Source organism: Chanos chanos, chromosome 3, assembly GCF_902362185.1.
Source record: "Chanos chanos chromosome 3, fChaCha1.1, whole genome shotgun sequence".
Classification (NCBI taxonomy): domain Eukaryota; kingdom Metazoa; phylum Chordata; class Actinopteri; order Gonorynchiformes; family Chanidae; genus Chanos; species Chanos chanos.
Genome location: NC_044497.1, coordinates 27612501 through 27627857, shown reverse-complemented (window position 1 = coordinate 27627857; position 15357 = coordinate 27612501). Strand labels below are relative to the sequence as shown.

Genomic DNA, 15357 nt, shown 5'->3' with positions numbered 1-15357 from the left:
ACGTCGCTTCCCCTATGAAAATAGGTTTCTGAGACCATTTGTCCTGAGTGTGTCTTTGTATGAAATACAAGGGAGGCTAATGCAGGCCAATTAAAAAACTGAAAGTTTTGTTCAGATGTACTGAACATCCGTCCCACAGGACACAGGACCACTGCTGAGTCCTCAAAGAACTCTGGTCTCAACAATGTGAGTCAGCACTTTGCAAACATTCCCTGTGTGTGTGTGTGGGTGTGTGTGTGTTTGTGTGTGTGTGTGTGTGCAGTGTACTAATAAGACTCTTATGATCCTGTTTTATGTATTTTATCAGCAGAACCTCACTTTCAGCAGATATACACAATACTGCAATGCTATTTGAATATTATCTAAAAATCTTTATGGCAGTGACTAACCTCAGTTGGTTAGTAACAACAGATAATGCCATTAAATGTTTTTCTGTTTTTGTTTGTTTGTTTTATGTATTTCATGTTATTTTGATTCTTTTTTGTTCTCATTCTTTCACAGAATTTCTAACATTGATTACCAAAGGAGCAATGGCAGAACTTTTAAATCTTTTTCACTATTTTTAAAAACCATCCACTACTTATCTAAAACAACAATTTCACAACTAACATTTTAGTCCAAAACTAAAAAGCAAAGTTAAAGAAAAAATAATACACTGACAACATGAAATCTAGAGCAGATTCAGCATAACACCCCCCCTCCAAATTAACTTGGTTAATCACATGATAATTTGCATTTTATTTATGTTTCAAATGGAGATCGAGATGCTCCTTTTTATCATTTTCCTCTCAGATCATGTACAAAAAAATGAGATTTTCCAGTTAATATTTTTAATGAATGCATATCACAACTTCCTGTTTTTATTCCTTTCTTATGAACAGAATTTAGGGGGAAAAAAACACATTAAAACAAAGAAAACAAGAGACAAATGCTTTTTGGTATACTGGTGTGGAACAGATATTCCCACCCTAACAAATCATACAATCTTTATATAAGACACAACAGTAACACATATAGACATGATTGTGTTTATGCAACTGCTGAACCAAAAAAGTAAGTGTGTGTGTGTGTGTGTGTGTGTGCACGTGTACATTGCATTCTCACACAATTCATAATAACTACCAACCTATCATACACTTAGATCACACGCAAGCTGTGTGTAATCTTATGGCTTTACACCAACAGGACTGCAAGGGAGGATTTGTCAGTAGACGTTGTTTAATACACTGCTTTAGAATACAATCAAAAGAGACAATGGACACGCACAGAGGGTTACACGAATATGACATCATCACACCTGGAATGACATTACACATGATGGAAAATGCATGACACAATGACTTTTCTGATGATGTTCGTATGTAAGCAGGCACAAGAAAAGATGAATTCAATGTCTATAACACTGTAAATGACTAAGCTGATAGATGAAGCTATGTACAGCTTGCTATAAAGTATCTCATCAATGTTATGTTTTGCATCCCACTTATTTACAATATGTAGCTTTGCTAATGTAAATGAAAGGGACCTGGATGCATCTTGTCTTCTTTTGAGGTAAGTTGTAAAATTATATCTCGAATTACTATTTCCAAAATATAATACGATGTGTACAATCATGAGTACAAAAAAAATCATAAAAAATTAATATGAACAATTACTCAAAGCATACAATAAAATAACACAAATTACAAACAATATTCAAACAGTTTTGCAATCTATAACCAGAAGTGGCTTGTGTATGCCTACAGGATATACCTGTCAGGACTTAAGGCCCTCTGTCAGACTTTTTTTAACACATGAGATTAAAAAATATATGTCTGTCCTTTTGTTCTTCTTTTCCACCACATTATCTGGTTCAAAGGTAGAAAAGAACTCTACTCATGACCAGGCTTATAAACCTGCCTTTGACTAAAGCCAAACATGAAAAAAGCTAAATATTAAGAGCAAGACACAATGGGAGCAGAGACAAAAAAATATTTGTTGTCTCTAAAATAAGACTGTAAACTATTATATATTTATATATATATATATGTACCATGTATAGCAAAATAGGACCACACTGGGCGATACGGCATCTACACTTATGCATGTGGTTAACGTCTGGTCGGTTCCTTTCACTGTGACTGTATGCCTTTGTCTTAAGTGGTCAGGTAATGTTTTGTAGTCGGCGGTCCAGGTGTGTCTTGTATCATTACTTGGCATCAAATTTTATGAGTTATGTAATGAATACATGGTGTCTGAGTGTGTCTGTGTGTGTGTGTGTGTGTGTGTGTGCGTGCCTTGATTGTTAGGTCAGTCACTTGTATAGGAATTCAGTGGGCACGTGTGTGATTTCGTGTTTGGTCTGATGCCCTACCCTGTCTCCCTCCCTCCCCTCCTAATCTAGGATGGCAGCAGAGTTTGGCAGGCCGTGATTGATGGGGGCGATGGTGGTGGGGTTGAGGGGGTAGCTGTCCTGGGCCTCCGTCCCTGAGGCATCCCTGGTGCTGCTATACTGACTGGCCAAGGACTCATCCATGATCACCTCGGTCTGCACACTGTTACTGTTGCCATAATCGTCTAAGCCTCCATCACTACACAGTTTACTGTCCTCACACAGAGACGGCTGACTAGCAGTCCTCTTCTCCTCAATGTCACTTCTCATTGAGATGGTGAGAAAATGAGAGAGAGAGAAGGAGAAAGAGGGAGAGAGAGAGAGAGAGAGAGATTCACAAATGGTTCATCAATATTTCATTTATCCCAGTCATCAAAAAGAACTTGGCAACACTAAAGGAAGAAATGCTGAATGAGTGGAGCGCTGGACTGCTTGAAACCACACAGAGAAAAGAAACAGCGACAAGCAACCACATGCAGAAATAATGGTTGAAAGTAATGAATGGCATACCTGTCTAAAGATCTGCAAATCAAGGGAGAAAGCATTGGGGAGGAAAAGGAGAGTGTAAGGAACATTTAGGGAATGTTTGCCTTAAAGTAACATACAAAAAACTTGCCAAAGAAGCACACCTGTACTCTCCAAATGTCTCGTCCTTCATTGGTCGTGCCTCAGAGTCCACTTGACACTCCTCCTTATCTTTCACTAAGAAAGAAAGACATTTCACTTATCAGTAAAACAGACTATATTATATTGGCAGAATCACAGTGATAGTTCTGATGTCCCCTATCTTGGACACATCAAAACTATCACCTATCACCTGACAGCTATCACTGGTCTGATTAACAAACTGATAAAAGAAGTAAGGATCAGGGCTTGGCATCTGATGGAGACGGAGCTGAAGAAGACAGATGAAGTCTTACCCGAATACTTCCCTCCCTTGCTTCGTTTGATGAAGCAAAGAATGAGTAATACCAGCAGCAACAACACAATGGCGCTGATGAGACCAATGAACCAGCCTTCAGTAGCAAATCCCGTCCGAGCCGCCATAACTACGCAAAAGCAAACAGAAATGATAACAGGCTTGTAATGTAAAATCACTTGATTAAGAGAGGAAACAACAGTTTTTCAATGGATGAAAAAGGTGTAAACTCTCTATTTCAGAGAGGACTGTTTAGGTTTAATGAGGAGCTCCTAAACGACATTTAAAAGCATAGAAAAGCACACATGGACAGGTCAATCAGAAGCGGTTACCTGCTCCGTTGGTCTGGATCTCTGTATCCCAAAAAGTGGTGTTGTTGTAAACGAGGCGAAGATGATACTGGGTGCCTGGCTGCAAACCCTGGAGCTGATAGAACAACTGAGAAGAGTTTACCTTCTCTGACTGCCTCCAGTTTCCTTGGCCTATGTGGAAAAAAAGTTAGAAAAAAAAAACTCCATTAAAATGGTGCATACACACATTCATTTTTCTGATAAATAGAGGAAACCTCTCATGGTCGTATCAACACAGACAGCAAGAAAAGTCTTAGTAGAAAAAAAAGTGGTACAAATGAGATTCATGCCAACCAGATACACGCGGGAAAACATATATCTTTCCCGTAGAAGACTCACTGCCCTCTGAAATAGATGTATTTTCTTTACTCAGCGTATTTTGTCATGAAGTTATTCATCACGTGAAGATAAAAAGTCTTCATGATCATGAGTTCATTTTTCAAACGTTTGCCCAGCCCTTTTTATATATTCGGTCCTTTGTGCATCTGCTCACACACCGTTTTCCCAAATATCACATACCATTCTTCCTGAGGTAATGAATGTGAAAGCTAATGCTTCTGTGTCTCTCTCTTGATGCCCAGGTTAAGTTGACCAAGGTCTCTCCAGCTGACACGCTGATGTTGGATGGTGGAGCTGTGGGCAACACAATAATCAAACACAAAGCATTTCATTTGAAATTATATTTTAGATTATTATCTCACAGGAAATGCCGTTTCACAATCAAGCATCGTTCACAATATACCGTCTGTTTTTGTGCCTTGAGGGTATAAGAACATTCAGTATTGAGTCCTTAATCAAATTAATGTCGAGACTAAACTGACCTCAATACACTACGTAAAAATACGTTTCATATGATCTACATAAAAGGCTTAATGTCAGTTTCTCTATTTGTCCTTACATTGTCTAAGACATTATAGCTAGACTTGAATGTTAAGTGTTTCTTAGTCATGCCACTCTTGACCAATGATATATGTCAGCTGATCATATCTGTCAATGTTTATAGGGTTGGGTTTTTTTTTTTGCAAATTTATGTCAAGCATTCAAATTGCCTACTGAAGATCTTGGCACAAGCTTTGTTTGATATTGAATTCCAAGTCTAAAACACTAGACCTCTTCTGTGCTGTGCTTTAATCATATCTAACCTTAAGCGGGTAGTTTTCCCTCAGCAAACACTGTTATTAATTTAAGTCTTATTATGTACATGTACCAAGCCATAAAAATGTGAGCACATGCTAATTCATAATCTTTTTCGTCCTCTAATCATGCGGATTATTCATGTAGTCCTACCTCCATCCAGTGTGGTTGCTCCTTCTTTAATGATAGGCGTGCCCAAGCCGGCTGAAGTTCGGCCCATCAGCATGAAGCGGTAGCGGCTACTGGAGTCAAGGTCCTTCAGGGTGTGGGAATCAGCCGTGTGGTTGTCGATATTGTGCACTTGCAGCAGGCTGCCCTCCTTGTCAACTACAACGGTGCAAAGAGACGGAGATTCAGAGGTTGGCGAATTGTCACGCAGCTATCAGCGCTAGCCTAATTAGTTCAAACCGATGCTGTCTGAAAGAAAAATAATGTTTTCTTAAAACTATAATGGACTCTTCTCGACCTTTGGAACAGTAACTAGATCAGAAGAACCAATAGAACCCAAATTCCAGATATGAAATGACTGCTAAGACAATCAATAAGGGTCCATAGGATGAGAACCATACTTTTCTGGTACTGTAGTAGATATCCAGTCAGGCGTCCATTGGGATAGACTGGGGGTGTCCAGCGCAGGGTCATCTCTTTTTCTGAGGGGCTATCCAAATGCAGCGACGCTGGTGGACCTGGAGCTGTGGCCGTCGAGGAACAGAGCAAAACACAGTTATTCTTTCCCCGTCTCTAACAGATTCATTTCAACATTAAGAAAACAGGCTATGTTATCCACTGATTGTTTTTTTCTATTGCAATCAAATGAATAATGATAGTCAGATAATCAGATTCAGAAGTTTGTCTGTGATGCTACTCTCTACCAGTCGATAATCTTTCTACTGTCACCATTTCCTTAGTTTTTTTCTTTCTCTTTTTCTCCCTCTCTCCTCTCTCCTGGAGTCTTACCTCCCTCAGGTGTCTCGAAGGTCAGAGGTTCAGACCTTGGTCCTTCTCCTTTGCTGTTGAAGACACTGACACTCAGGCTGTAGTGAGAGTATGGCTGTAGACCTCTCAAGACCTTCTGCTCCTCATTCGCACCTGTCTCCACAACAACTTCATTCACTAGCTGTCTTCCTCTTCTTACACGCTCCTGTCTTTGGTGTCTTCCTTTTGGACCATAATTTTTCAAATGGATCTACAGGGATTATGGGAGAGAAGTAAGAAAACTAAGGTACAAATTTAAAATACATCAGTCACATCTGTCAAAAATATGCAGTACCACCTCATACTTATCAAAAATATACACACTACAAAGAAATGAGCCCATTAAAATAGCGCAATGTGGGTAAAAAAATTAATTATTTATGCAGTTCTCATGACAAATCTTTGATTAGAAACTGAGGCTGGAACAAAAATTCAGTGTGAAGTCTTTTGATTTTAAGAAACTGACACGCTTCTTACTTTGAGTGAAAAAGATGTAATAATGTGAAGCACAGTAAAGGACCTGTCATAAAAAAAAGACCATTAAACGCCTGGGAAACTGGAGGGCTTGCATTGAACTTTTATCATGGCCTTCAATGGACTAGATCCATCCCTCTGACTTTAGGCTTCTGTGTTTTTGAGAGAGACCATAAAAGTTTTAATGACACTGGTGCAGTACCTTGTAACCCAACAACTGTCCCCTCACTGTGTCCCTGTCTATTGGAGTCCATGTTACCCTGATGGCAGTGCTGTTGAGAAAAGACACGCCCACATTCATGGGAGACTCCAGGGGATCTGATGTGGGGAAAGAGAGAGAATCATATCTGTTAAGCTGAACGTTCAATGAGGGTCAAACACTTAAAACCAGAAAAAAGAGAGAAGTGTCAGTTTCAGTCAGCTTTCTTCTGCGTGTATCAGGGGACATATGAAGCCCCCATGTACCATAAACATAATAATAAAGAGAAACTGACAGATAAAATATATAAAATACTAACATAAATAACATGTTAAGAAGAGAGACATATACGCAAAAACACACAATGTCTGCATGGAAACAGAAAGAAAGAAGAGCCAATTGTATGATAAGATAAACCTGAGCAGTAAGGTTAGAACTATTTGCAGTAGCTAAACCAAATCCAAATCTTAAGCACATAAAAACAGAGAGCTGTCACAATTCATTTCAGTTTGACTTTTAGTATATTAAATTTGAAAGTACTGGATGGTCTGTAAGTTAAATTTGGCACACGGGCTTGATTTTGGAAGGAGACAGGCTTCAGAATGATGGATTAGAGTACTGTGACCAATAAGATTAAAGACTGAGAGAGAAATGGCATAAATGCTGATTCAAAGATCATTCATTAACTTCCTTCAGCTGAGCAGCCTCAGTCTTAGAATGGTCTGAAAACAGAATTTTCTAGAACACTCAATAAAAAAATCAAAGACAACAATATGAAAGGACAATAAACCAAATACTTAATCGATGCATATTCCATTGATACGACATTCTCATATTTCAGCTTTCAAATCAGTCCTGTGTGACAGTTTTGAAGGGTGTACTAGGTGGGTGGGAGAGTGAGAAAATGCCAAAAGGGACTCACAGTCTTCTCCAGAGTACCCAATGATTAATTTGGGTTCTGGGCCTTCCCCTATCTGGTTGACAGCCTGCACTTTGATGTCAAAGGCCGTGAAGTTTCCCACATCCGTGACGACAAATGGTGGTGAGGTGGTGAAGTTGACGTTCCACGATGGCCCACTTCCAACGACCTTCCTCCACATGACCTTATACCTGAAATCTGGGCCATTAAAACTCAGCCTGTCCATCTCCTACAAAAAACAACAGCATGCCATTCATTCATCTATGACATTAAACAGATTTGAACTTTTTTTTTTTTGTGATGAGAAATCAAATGCTCGATTCATGTATGTCTGTTGGGTTTACATGTATGTAGCATGGAACTTCATAGAATTGATATGGGAGGTGAAAAATAAAGATGTGGATTAGAACAAAAGCACCCACCTCCCACATGATAACTAGGCTGTCTGGGTCAACTGACTCACTCCTCACTCCTTCAGGGTTAGCGTCTGGAGCTGTGGTGGCAGACAGTACTACTTTAATGCCACAAGGCTTGCGCAGGGGTGGAAAATACTTTCACCATGCATTACGTATTAACAACAACACAAATAAAATGTTCCTCTATGAAACCACATCAAAATAACCTTAGGAACTTTTGGAAAGTACCGTATACAGTCACCACGGCTGTTCTTTTATCTGACTACAGATACTAAACGTAACCACATCTTTACAGGCGTGTGTCTGACATTCAGTGGGGGTTCAGTCTTTACAGGCGTGTGTGTGACATTCAGTGGGGGTTCAGTCTTTACAGGCGTGTGTCTGACATTCAGTAGGGGTTCAGTCTTTACAGGCGTGTGTCTGACATTCAGTGGGGGTTCAGTCTTTACAGGCGTCTGTGTGACATTCAGTGGGGGTTCAGTCTTACAGGTGTGTGTCTGACATTCAGTGGGGGTTCAGTCTTTACAGGCGTGTGTCTGACATTCAGTGGGGGTTCAGTCTTTACAGGCATCTGTGTGACATTCAGTAGGGGTTCAGTCTTTACAGGCATGTGTCTGACATTCAGTGGGGGTTCAGTCTTTACAGGCGTGTGTCTGACATTCAGTGGGGGTTCAGTCTTTACAGGCATGTGTGTGACATTCAGTGGGGGTTCAGTCTTTACAGGCGTGTGTCTGACATTCAGTAGGGGTTCAGTCTTTACAGGCGTGTGTCTGACATTCAGTGGGGGTTCAGTCTTTACAGGCGTGTGTGTGACATTCAGTGGGGGTTCAGTCTTACAGGTGTGTGTCTGACATTCAGTGGGGGTTCAGTCTTTACAGGCGTCTGTGTGACATTCAGTAGGGGTTCAGTCTTTACAGGCGTGTGTGTGACATTCAGTGGGGGTTCAGTCTTTACAGGCGTGTGTGTGACATTCAGTGGGGGTTCAGTCTTTACAGGCGTGTGTCTGACATTCAGTGGGGGTTCAGTCTTTACAGGCGTGTGTGTGACATTCAGTGGGGGTTCAGTCTTTACAGGCGTGTGTCTGACATTCAGTGGGGGTTCAGTCTTTACAGGCGTCTGTGTGACATTCAGTGGGGGTTCAGTCTTTACAGGCATCTGTGTGACATTCAGTGGGGGTTCAGTCTTTACAGGCGTGTGTGTGACATTCAGTGGGGGTTCAGTCTTTACAGGCGTCTGTGTGACATTCAGTGGGGGTTCAGTCTTTACAGGCGTGTGTCTGACATTCAGTGGGGGTTCAGTCTTTACAGGCGTGTGTCTGATATTCAGTGGGGGTTCAGTCTTTACAGGTGTGTGTGTGACATTCAGTGGGGGTTCAGTCTTTACAGGCGTGTGTCTGACATTCAGTGGGGGTTCAGTCTTTACAGGTGTGTGTGTGACATTCAGTGGGGGTTCAGTCTTTACAGGCGTGTGTCTGACATTCAGTGGGGGTTCAGTCTTTACAGGCGTGTGTCTGACATTCAGTGGGGGTTCAGTCTTACAGGCGGCTGGCGTGGAGAGACGTTCCGTTGGCTCGCTGGGATCGCTGTTCCCGACGTCGTTGACGGCGATGACTCGAAAGCGGTAGGCCATGAACGGCCTCAGGGAGATATCGGCACGCTGCAGCACACCTGGGACGCGCTGGAGCTCCACCCATCCCCTCGTCTCCGCTCCTGTCTCCTCAGCCTCCACCACGTATTCTGAGCACAGACACACACACACACACACGCACGCAGACAAGCTCGTTAGTCAAAGAATGATCTTAAAATTTTAACGAGCCAAAGACACACAGTTACAGTACATGGTATTCCTGTCTAGACACTCATTCTGAACAACAGTTAATGAATAATTTTCTTCAGCTCAGGCACTGTATCATCCAGTAAGTAATTAAGTACCAGTTAAAGAGCATTCATAGTCTATACACTAATTCACATATTAATGCTAATCAACACGGGGCCTTCAAGTAAATGAATCTTCATGACTTCATGCAAATTGATTATTGATTAGTGAAACGCTAAGGCTGTTTATAAATAAACACTATTTATAAACATAAAATTTTGCCTAAATTACAAGACAAATGTATTTTTATGCATGCTATGCTTTATGGTGAGACCCTGAAGCAGACAGGAGTGGTTTGTTTTGTGTACCAAGCACAGGGCTGTTGTGGTCATCTCCAGGTGTCCAGAGAAGAGTCACAGCACGCTCTCTAGGATCAGTCACCTGGAGCTTTGACGGGCTGTCTGGACGATCTGACAAAAAAAGTTGGAGTTACAAAAACAGGAAAATGTCATTCCAGATGGAACGGCCATCACCCATGTATATGTATATATATGTGTGTGTGTGTGTGTGTGTGTGTGTATATATTCTGCCTTTAAAGGGCTAACTTCTTTTTCTTACAGCTCTCACACTATTGGTCAATCAGAATTTGTCCTTTTAATAGGTCAAAATTACAATAACACATGCAATATCTGTAAATGATCTGTCAACTGTAAGGATTTTCTGCCATTTGTGCAATGCAAAAAGATTTATCTCCTCAATAGATTTTTTAAAATGTCATACCTACTATGGTGATGGAGCCGCTAGCTTCTGTGGCATCCAGGCTGGTAATGACTTGACAGGTATAAATCCCTTCATCCCTCTCCTGAACATCAGCCACTATGAGAGTCGAACCCTCAAACATGTACCTGTAATTAAAGATCACCATCATCTTTACCACTATACAGGATCCAGTTAAGACATACTGAGCTTTAAAAAAAGCGATCAATAGGATAGCCTTCAACATAAAGCACAGCATTGTGCATTGTGGCATCAGAAAGTTCCGGAAGCTTACTTGTCTCCGTCGGGGGCCTCGAAAAGCTTCTGGCCATTCCATCTCCACTGAATTTGAGGGGGGGCCAGCTTGGGATCCACCTCAGCTTTACAGATGAAGGTTGCTGATGTCCCCTCCTGGACACGCAGGTGCTGGGGTGGAGACACTATAACGGTCCTGTCTGAGAGGGGACAGGGGGTGGATGCCCAGTGAAACCGTTTCTCTTGGGCTAACTTATATCATTCAGTTATTTGTTTGACTGTATTCCATGAGACATTTCCAGGGCTGGGGATTGATGCGGTGTGGTGACATGCAACAAAAGGTAATGATCTGCAAGCACAATCTAACCAGATTAAATCTTCTTACGAAACAAATTGAAATTTGTCTGAATTCAATCAAAAGACGTGAGATGAAAAGGAGAGGCTACCTAGCAGAGAATCAAATAAAAAGAAATTCAATCGCAGAATAATGCCTGAAAATGGTTACGTAATACTTTGTAGGCACCAGACTGACAGTCATTAGTTCATGGAGGGACCGAATGACCGCCACAAAGTGTCACCAGGGGGACGTTAGCTCCTCTCTTTCAGCCCCCAAAAGGCTGTTAGCAGGTCTGCGGAGAGAAGTTCAAAGACTAGACTCTCTAGTCCGTGAAGAGATGTGGCACTGGCCATGACAGCGCAGCTGGCTTTGCCCATCTTTTTTTTTTTTTAAGACCACCTGAACCACTGTCTTTGCTGCTTGATCTTGTCAGTCATTAAGGACACTATCAGAAGATCTGGTTGGTCCAGCTTTGGTCCACATTTTTAGTTTTCTTATTTTTGTTTGAGGTTGCTATGGCTTTAACTTGGCATATTATAGCCTGCTCTCCACGACAGCTCCAAAACATAAATACATCTAAAAGATATAGTTTCTCAGATTAGGATAGACCTTAGATAGCTGGTACGTTAACCTAAAATCCAAACATAATCTGCAATCGAGGGAGTGGTGATGTTACTTCCAAAATTTCTTTAAGGAAAAAATATCTTACTGTAAAGCAAACATGGATGAATAAGATGGTGACAGGGAATTCTGAAGTAAGCCGAACCAGAGCAAAAAAATAAATAAAAACAATAAGATATGTTCTGTCACAGGTTCTTGCATCTCACTTACTGAGCACTTCCAGCTCGGCTCTGGTGGAAATATTGGTGTTTTTGATGGAGCAGGTGTACCAGCCCCCATCACTGTGGGACACATTGGTAATCTCAAGGGAACCTCCAATCTGTTTCATACTGGGGTTGGACATCAGATGGGCTAATTCCTTTCTTTCCCTGAGAGAACAAACACATATAAACACACGTACACAGATAAAATTCCAGAGTAACACACATTCTCTCAAGACCAGGCTTTCTAAGAAAAGCTCTTCTATCAAGAGAATGCTTTCAAAGAAATGTGAGCTTTAGAGAGAGAGGATGGTAGCCTAGCGCTCTCCTGTCTGTCTCACCACGTGATCGTAGGACGAGGCGAGCCAAAGGTCTGGCACTCCAGAACCGCCTTCTGTCCCTCTATCGCCGTGTAAGTCTGTCCATCCGGAGTCAGGATCTGGGGAGGCAATTCTGAAACAACACACAGCCAAACATTGCGATCAGCCACAGAGCCACAGAGAGAAATGTAAAATATTTCTGTACACTTAAGATAAGAGGGTCATAAAAAAAATAGGATTACTGGTTGCATCCTACGGTGTAAAATATAATGAAGTTAGACAGTAATGTTAGCTGAGCTGTGTTTCAAAGCTTTACAGCAACTGAGGCTTAGGTTAATGACACTCACAGCAGGTGAATGACTCCTTACCAATGACATAGACATATGTGTTGACCAGGATGGTTCCGTGTTTGTTGGCGGCCTTGCACTGGTAAACAGCTGTGTCGGTGAAGCTGACGTTCTTCAAAATGATTGTGCCTTCCTGGACTGTGCGTCTGGAGTCTGGGTCAATGTCTGTCACCAGTTCATTACACACAGTTACATGACATCTGCTCCATAGCACAAAATTACATTAAAACACAACTAATGGACTCTCTCATGATGCTGCATAAAAGTGGGTAATGCAGTTAAATTAAATGACGTCAGTGAGAGAGAGAGAGTGAGTCTGTGTATGCATGTGTGTGTGCTGTGTGTGCTGTGTGTGTGTGTGTGTGTGTGCATGTGTATGTGTGTGAGTGTGTGTGTATTTGAAAATGCGTGTGAGAATGTGTGAGCGTGTGTTTGAATTTGTGAGTATGTGTGTGTGTGTGTGTGTATGTCTGTGTGACTTATCACCTGCTATCGGGATGCCGTTGATGCTCCATGTGACCTGGGGCTTGGGTGTACCGTCTGCCTGGCACTGCAGTGTGACAGTCTCTCCGGGGGCATACAGCTGGCTCTCAGGCTCTTTGATCCAGAATGGAGCAGCTGAGATGCCAAACACAGCACATCACAGAACTGAGCCAATGCATTCTCAACAACAACAAACTAAGCTAACAGCTATGCTACCTCCAAGGTAAAATGGAAATGAGGCCTCATGGATATTTAGATCTATATTAACAAAGCTAAAGGCTGTCATATATTTAGATCTGTATTAACAAAGCTAAAGGCTGTCATTTATTTAGATCTATATTAACAAAGCTAAAGGCTGCGTGAGGGCTCATGAGACATGAGTCCTCATGCACTGGGCACATTGTGTTACTAAACTCTGATAAACAAATAAGGAGAATTTTTAACCCACGGTAGTTGCTAACAGCTTTATCCAGATTTGCTGCAGGTAAAAAAAATTGTCTGGTGACGTGGCATTGTCAAGTTGCCCTTATCTCCACAACCTGAGTTATATCCACAGCCTGAGTGACCTCATGCAAAAACGAAAAGGGGGCTGTAGAGGAACCCAGGCTGTACCTTCCACAGTGACGGTGTAAGTGTGTGTAGTCGTGCCCTGCGTGTTGGTGGCGGTGCACTGGTACTCTCCGCCATCACTCTCAGAGATTCTGCTGAAGCGGAGCAGTCGGCCGTGGTTTTCTGTGGTGGTGCGAGATCCTGGCATCTCTCCATCTTTCCTCACCCACTGGATAGAAGGAGTGGGACTAGCAAGAGAGAGAGAGAGAGAGAGAGAGAGAGAGATTTCCTTACATTTCTTATTTCCTTACTCTGTTCCTTCACTCTGCCAATAACCTCTGTTATCATAAAAATGCTCTGTTTTGGCAATATTGTTCATATTACAGCCATGCCGATAAAGTTAGCTAAATTGAATTGAGAAAAGGGGGGAGGTCAGTATGTAATAAATGGTACTGGACCTGACAATCTTGATCACACGCACACATACACACTCACACACATAAACAAACAGTGAGAGAAAGAGAATGTCTCACAGGCCTGAGGCTATACATTCCAGCTCCAGGTTCTGGCCTCTGAGTACCAGATAGGACGACTGGTCATTCGACGGTCTCATCATACGAGGCCTTCTGTTCCGCACCACTGAGTTAGCTAGAGAGATAGAGGGGAGGAGTAAGACAACATATGAGTCTACCAAATAAATAAATAAATAAATAAAAACAACCTCGTACATAAACAAGAACATTTGCAAGGTCGCTCTAACACATGTGGTACACCTGAGACTGGGGTAAAATCAGTGAGAAAAGAGCCTAGTGAACATAGTACTTCTTCATCTCGGATTGTCAGGTTTACACACTGGGGACATCTGTTCCTTCCTCCGCCCTGCCTCCACCCTGCTTCCGCCCTGCCTCCCCTGTCTAAGGCCCAGCTGGCAACGACCAGTGGAGCAGCATTAAGTGATCGCAGCCAGGTGAACAACCCCCCCACACCCCCCCCCACACCCCCCCAGTGCTGCTGCATGTGCTTACAGGGGGGCACAGTGAGTGTGATGGGTTCTTTGGAGAGGATGGTGCGGGCATTCAGATACTGCGCGTTGCAGGTGTAGTCGCTGCGACTGTCCACCACCATCACATGAGAGAAGTAGAGGTTGCCATCGCGGCCCTGCGTCACACGTTCGCTCAGCTCGATGTGACGGAGCCCTGGAGGGAGAGAGGAAAAAAACGAGAAAAAAGAAAAAAGGTTGAGGGGGGTATTGCAAATATTTTGAACTACAGTAAATAAACTGAAATGAGATTAAGCAAACCACAGGGTGAATAAGAGGAGAGAAAAAAGAAATGAAAAAGAGAGGGTACTAGAGAAGGCAGTACTAGTGAAGGAAACAGATGGTGGAGTACAAAAGAGCAGACAAGAGTGACTCACTCTGGTCCATCCAGTGAATGACCGGGGCTACTGTACTTTCAGGAGGGTTACACGGCAAAATGACACTTTCTCCTTCCTCCACCTTCAGCTTCACCTTCTTCTCCTTCTGAAGGGTTGGGGTGTCTGTTGTGTGAGTGAGAGAGAGAGAGAGAGAGAGAGAGTAGAGAGAGAGGGAGAGTGAGAAGAAAGAGAGAGACAGAGAGAGAGAGAGAGACACAGAGACACAGAGAGAGAAAGAGGAATATGAGTGTATTCAACAGGTAACCTGTGAAGAAATTCAGAGATTTGGTCTTCTATATGGCCAAACCCTTATCCAAAGTACATATAACAAAAAATAACTCATGGAATCTAGGAGCTCAGCTAAGCAATCAAGAAATACCACATCACTATATTACAGTAATGTATTATTGCAACACTACAGTCCTTTGTTACCAAACTTTTTTTTAACCAAACGACAACTGTGCATAACTATGGCATAATATTAAAAATGTATTCCCAAAA

The 15357-nt window shown here is 42.1% G+C and overlaps 1 protein-coding gene across 1 annotated transcript in view; it reads right to left on the bottom strand.

Moving 5' to 3' along the window:
- Nucleotides 1-2054: 2054 nt before the first annotated feature.
- l1cama (L1 cell adhesion molecule, paralog a) overlaps nt 2055-15357 on the bottom strand; it is a 37588-nt gene continuing 24285 nt past the window's right edge. The window contains exons 6-29 of the mRNA XM_030768294.1: nt 14857-14979; nt 14466-14636; nt 13974-14088; nt 13504-13688; nt 12895-13026; nt 12430-12573; nt 12083-12194; nt 11752-11909; nt 10624-10783; nt 10353-10477; nt 9941-10042; nt 9296-9493; nt 7764-7834; nt 7345-7570; nt 6426-6541; nt 5732-5960; nt 5344-5466; nt 4928-5101; nt 4160-4273; nt 3623-3772; nt 3292-3420; nt 3001-3073; nt 2882-2893; nt 2055-2633 (exon numbers count right to left, since the gene is read on the bottom strand). Coding sequence (XP_030624154.1) covers nt 2375-2633; nt 2882-2893; nt 3001-3073; nt 3292-3420; nt 3623-3772; nt 4160-4273; nt 4928-5101; nt 5344-5466; nt 5732-5960; nt 6426-6541; nt 7345-7570; nt 7764-7834; nt 9296-9493; nt 9941-10042; nt 10353-10477; nt 10624-10783; nt 11752-11909; nt 12083-12194; nt 12430-12573; nt 12895-13026; nt 13504-13688; nt 13974-14088; nt 14466-14636; nt 14857-14979 — 3401 coding nt within the window. The 3' untranslated portion in view covers nt 2055-2374. The remainder of the gene's footprint in view (nt 2634-2881; nt 2894-3000; nt 3074-3291; nt 3421-3622; nt 3773-4159; nt 4274-4927; nt 5102-5343; nt 5467-5731; nt 5961-6425; nt 6542-7344; nt 7571-7763; nt 7835-9295; nt 9494-9940; nt 10043-10352; nt 10478-10623; nt 10784-11751; nt 11910-12082; nt 12195-12429; nt 12574-12894; nt 13027-13503; nt 13689-13973; nt 14089-14465; nt 14637-14856; nt 14980-15357) is intronic.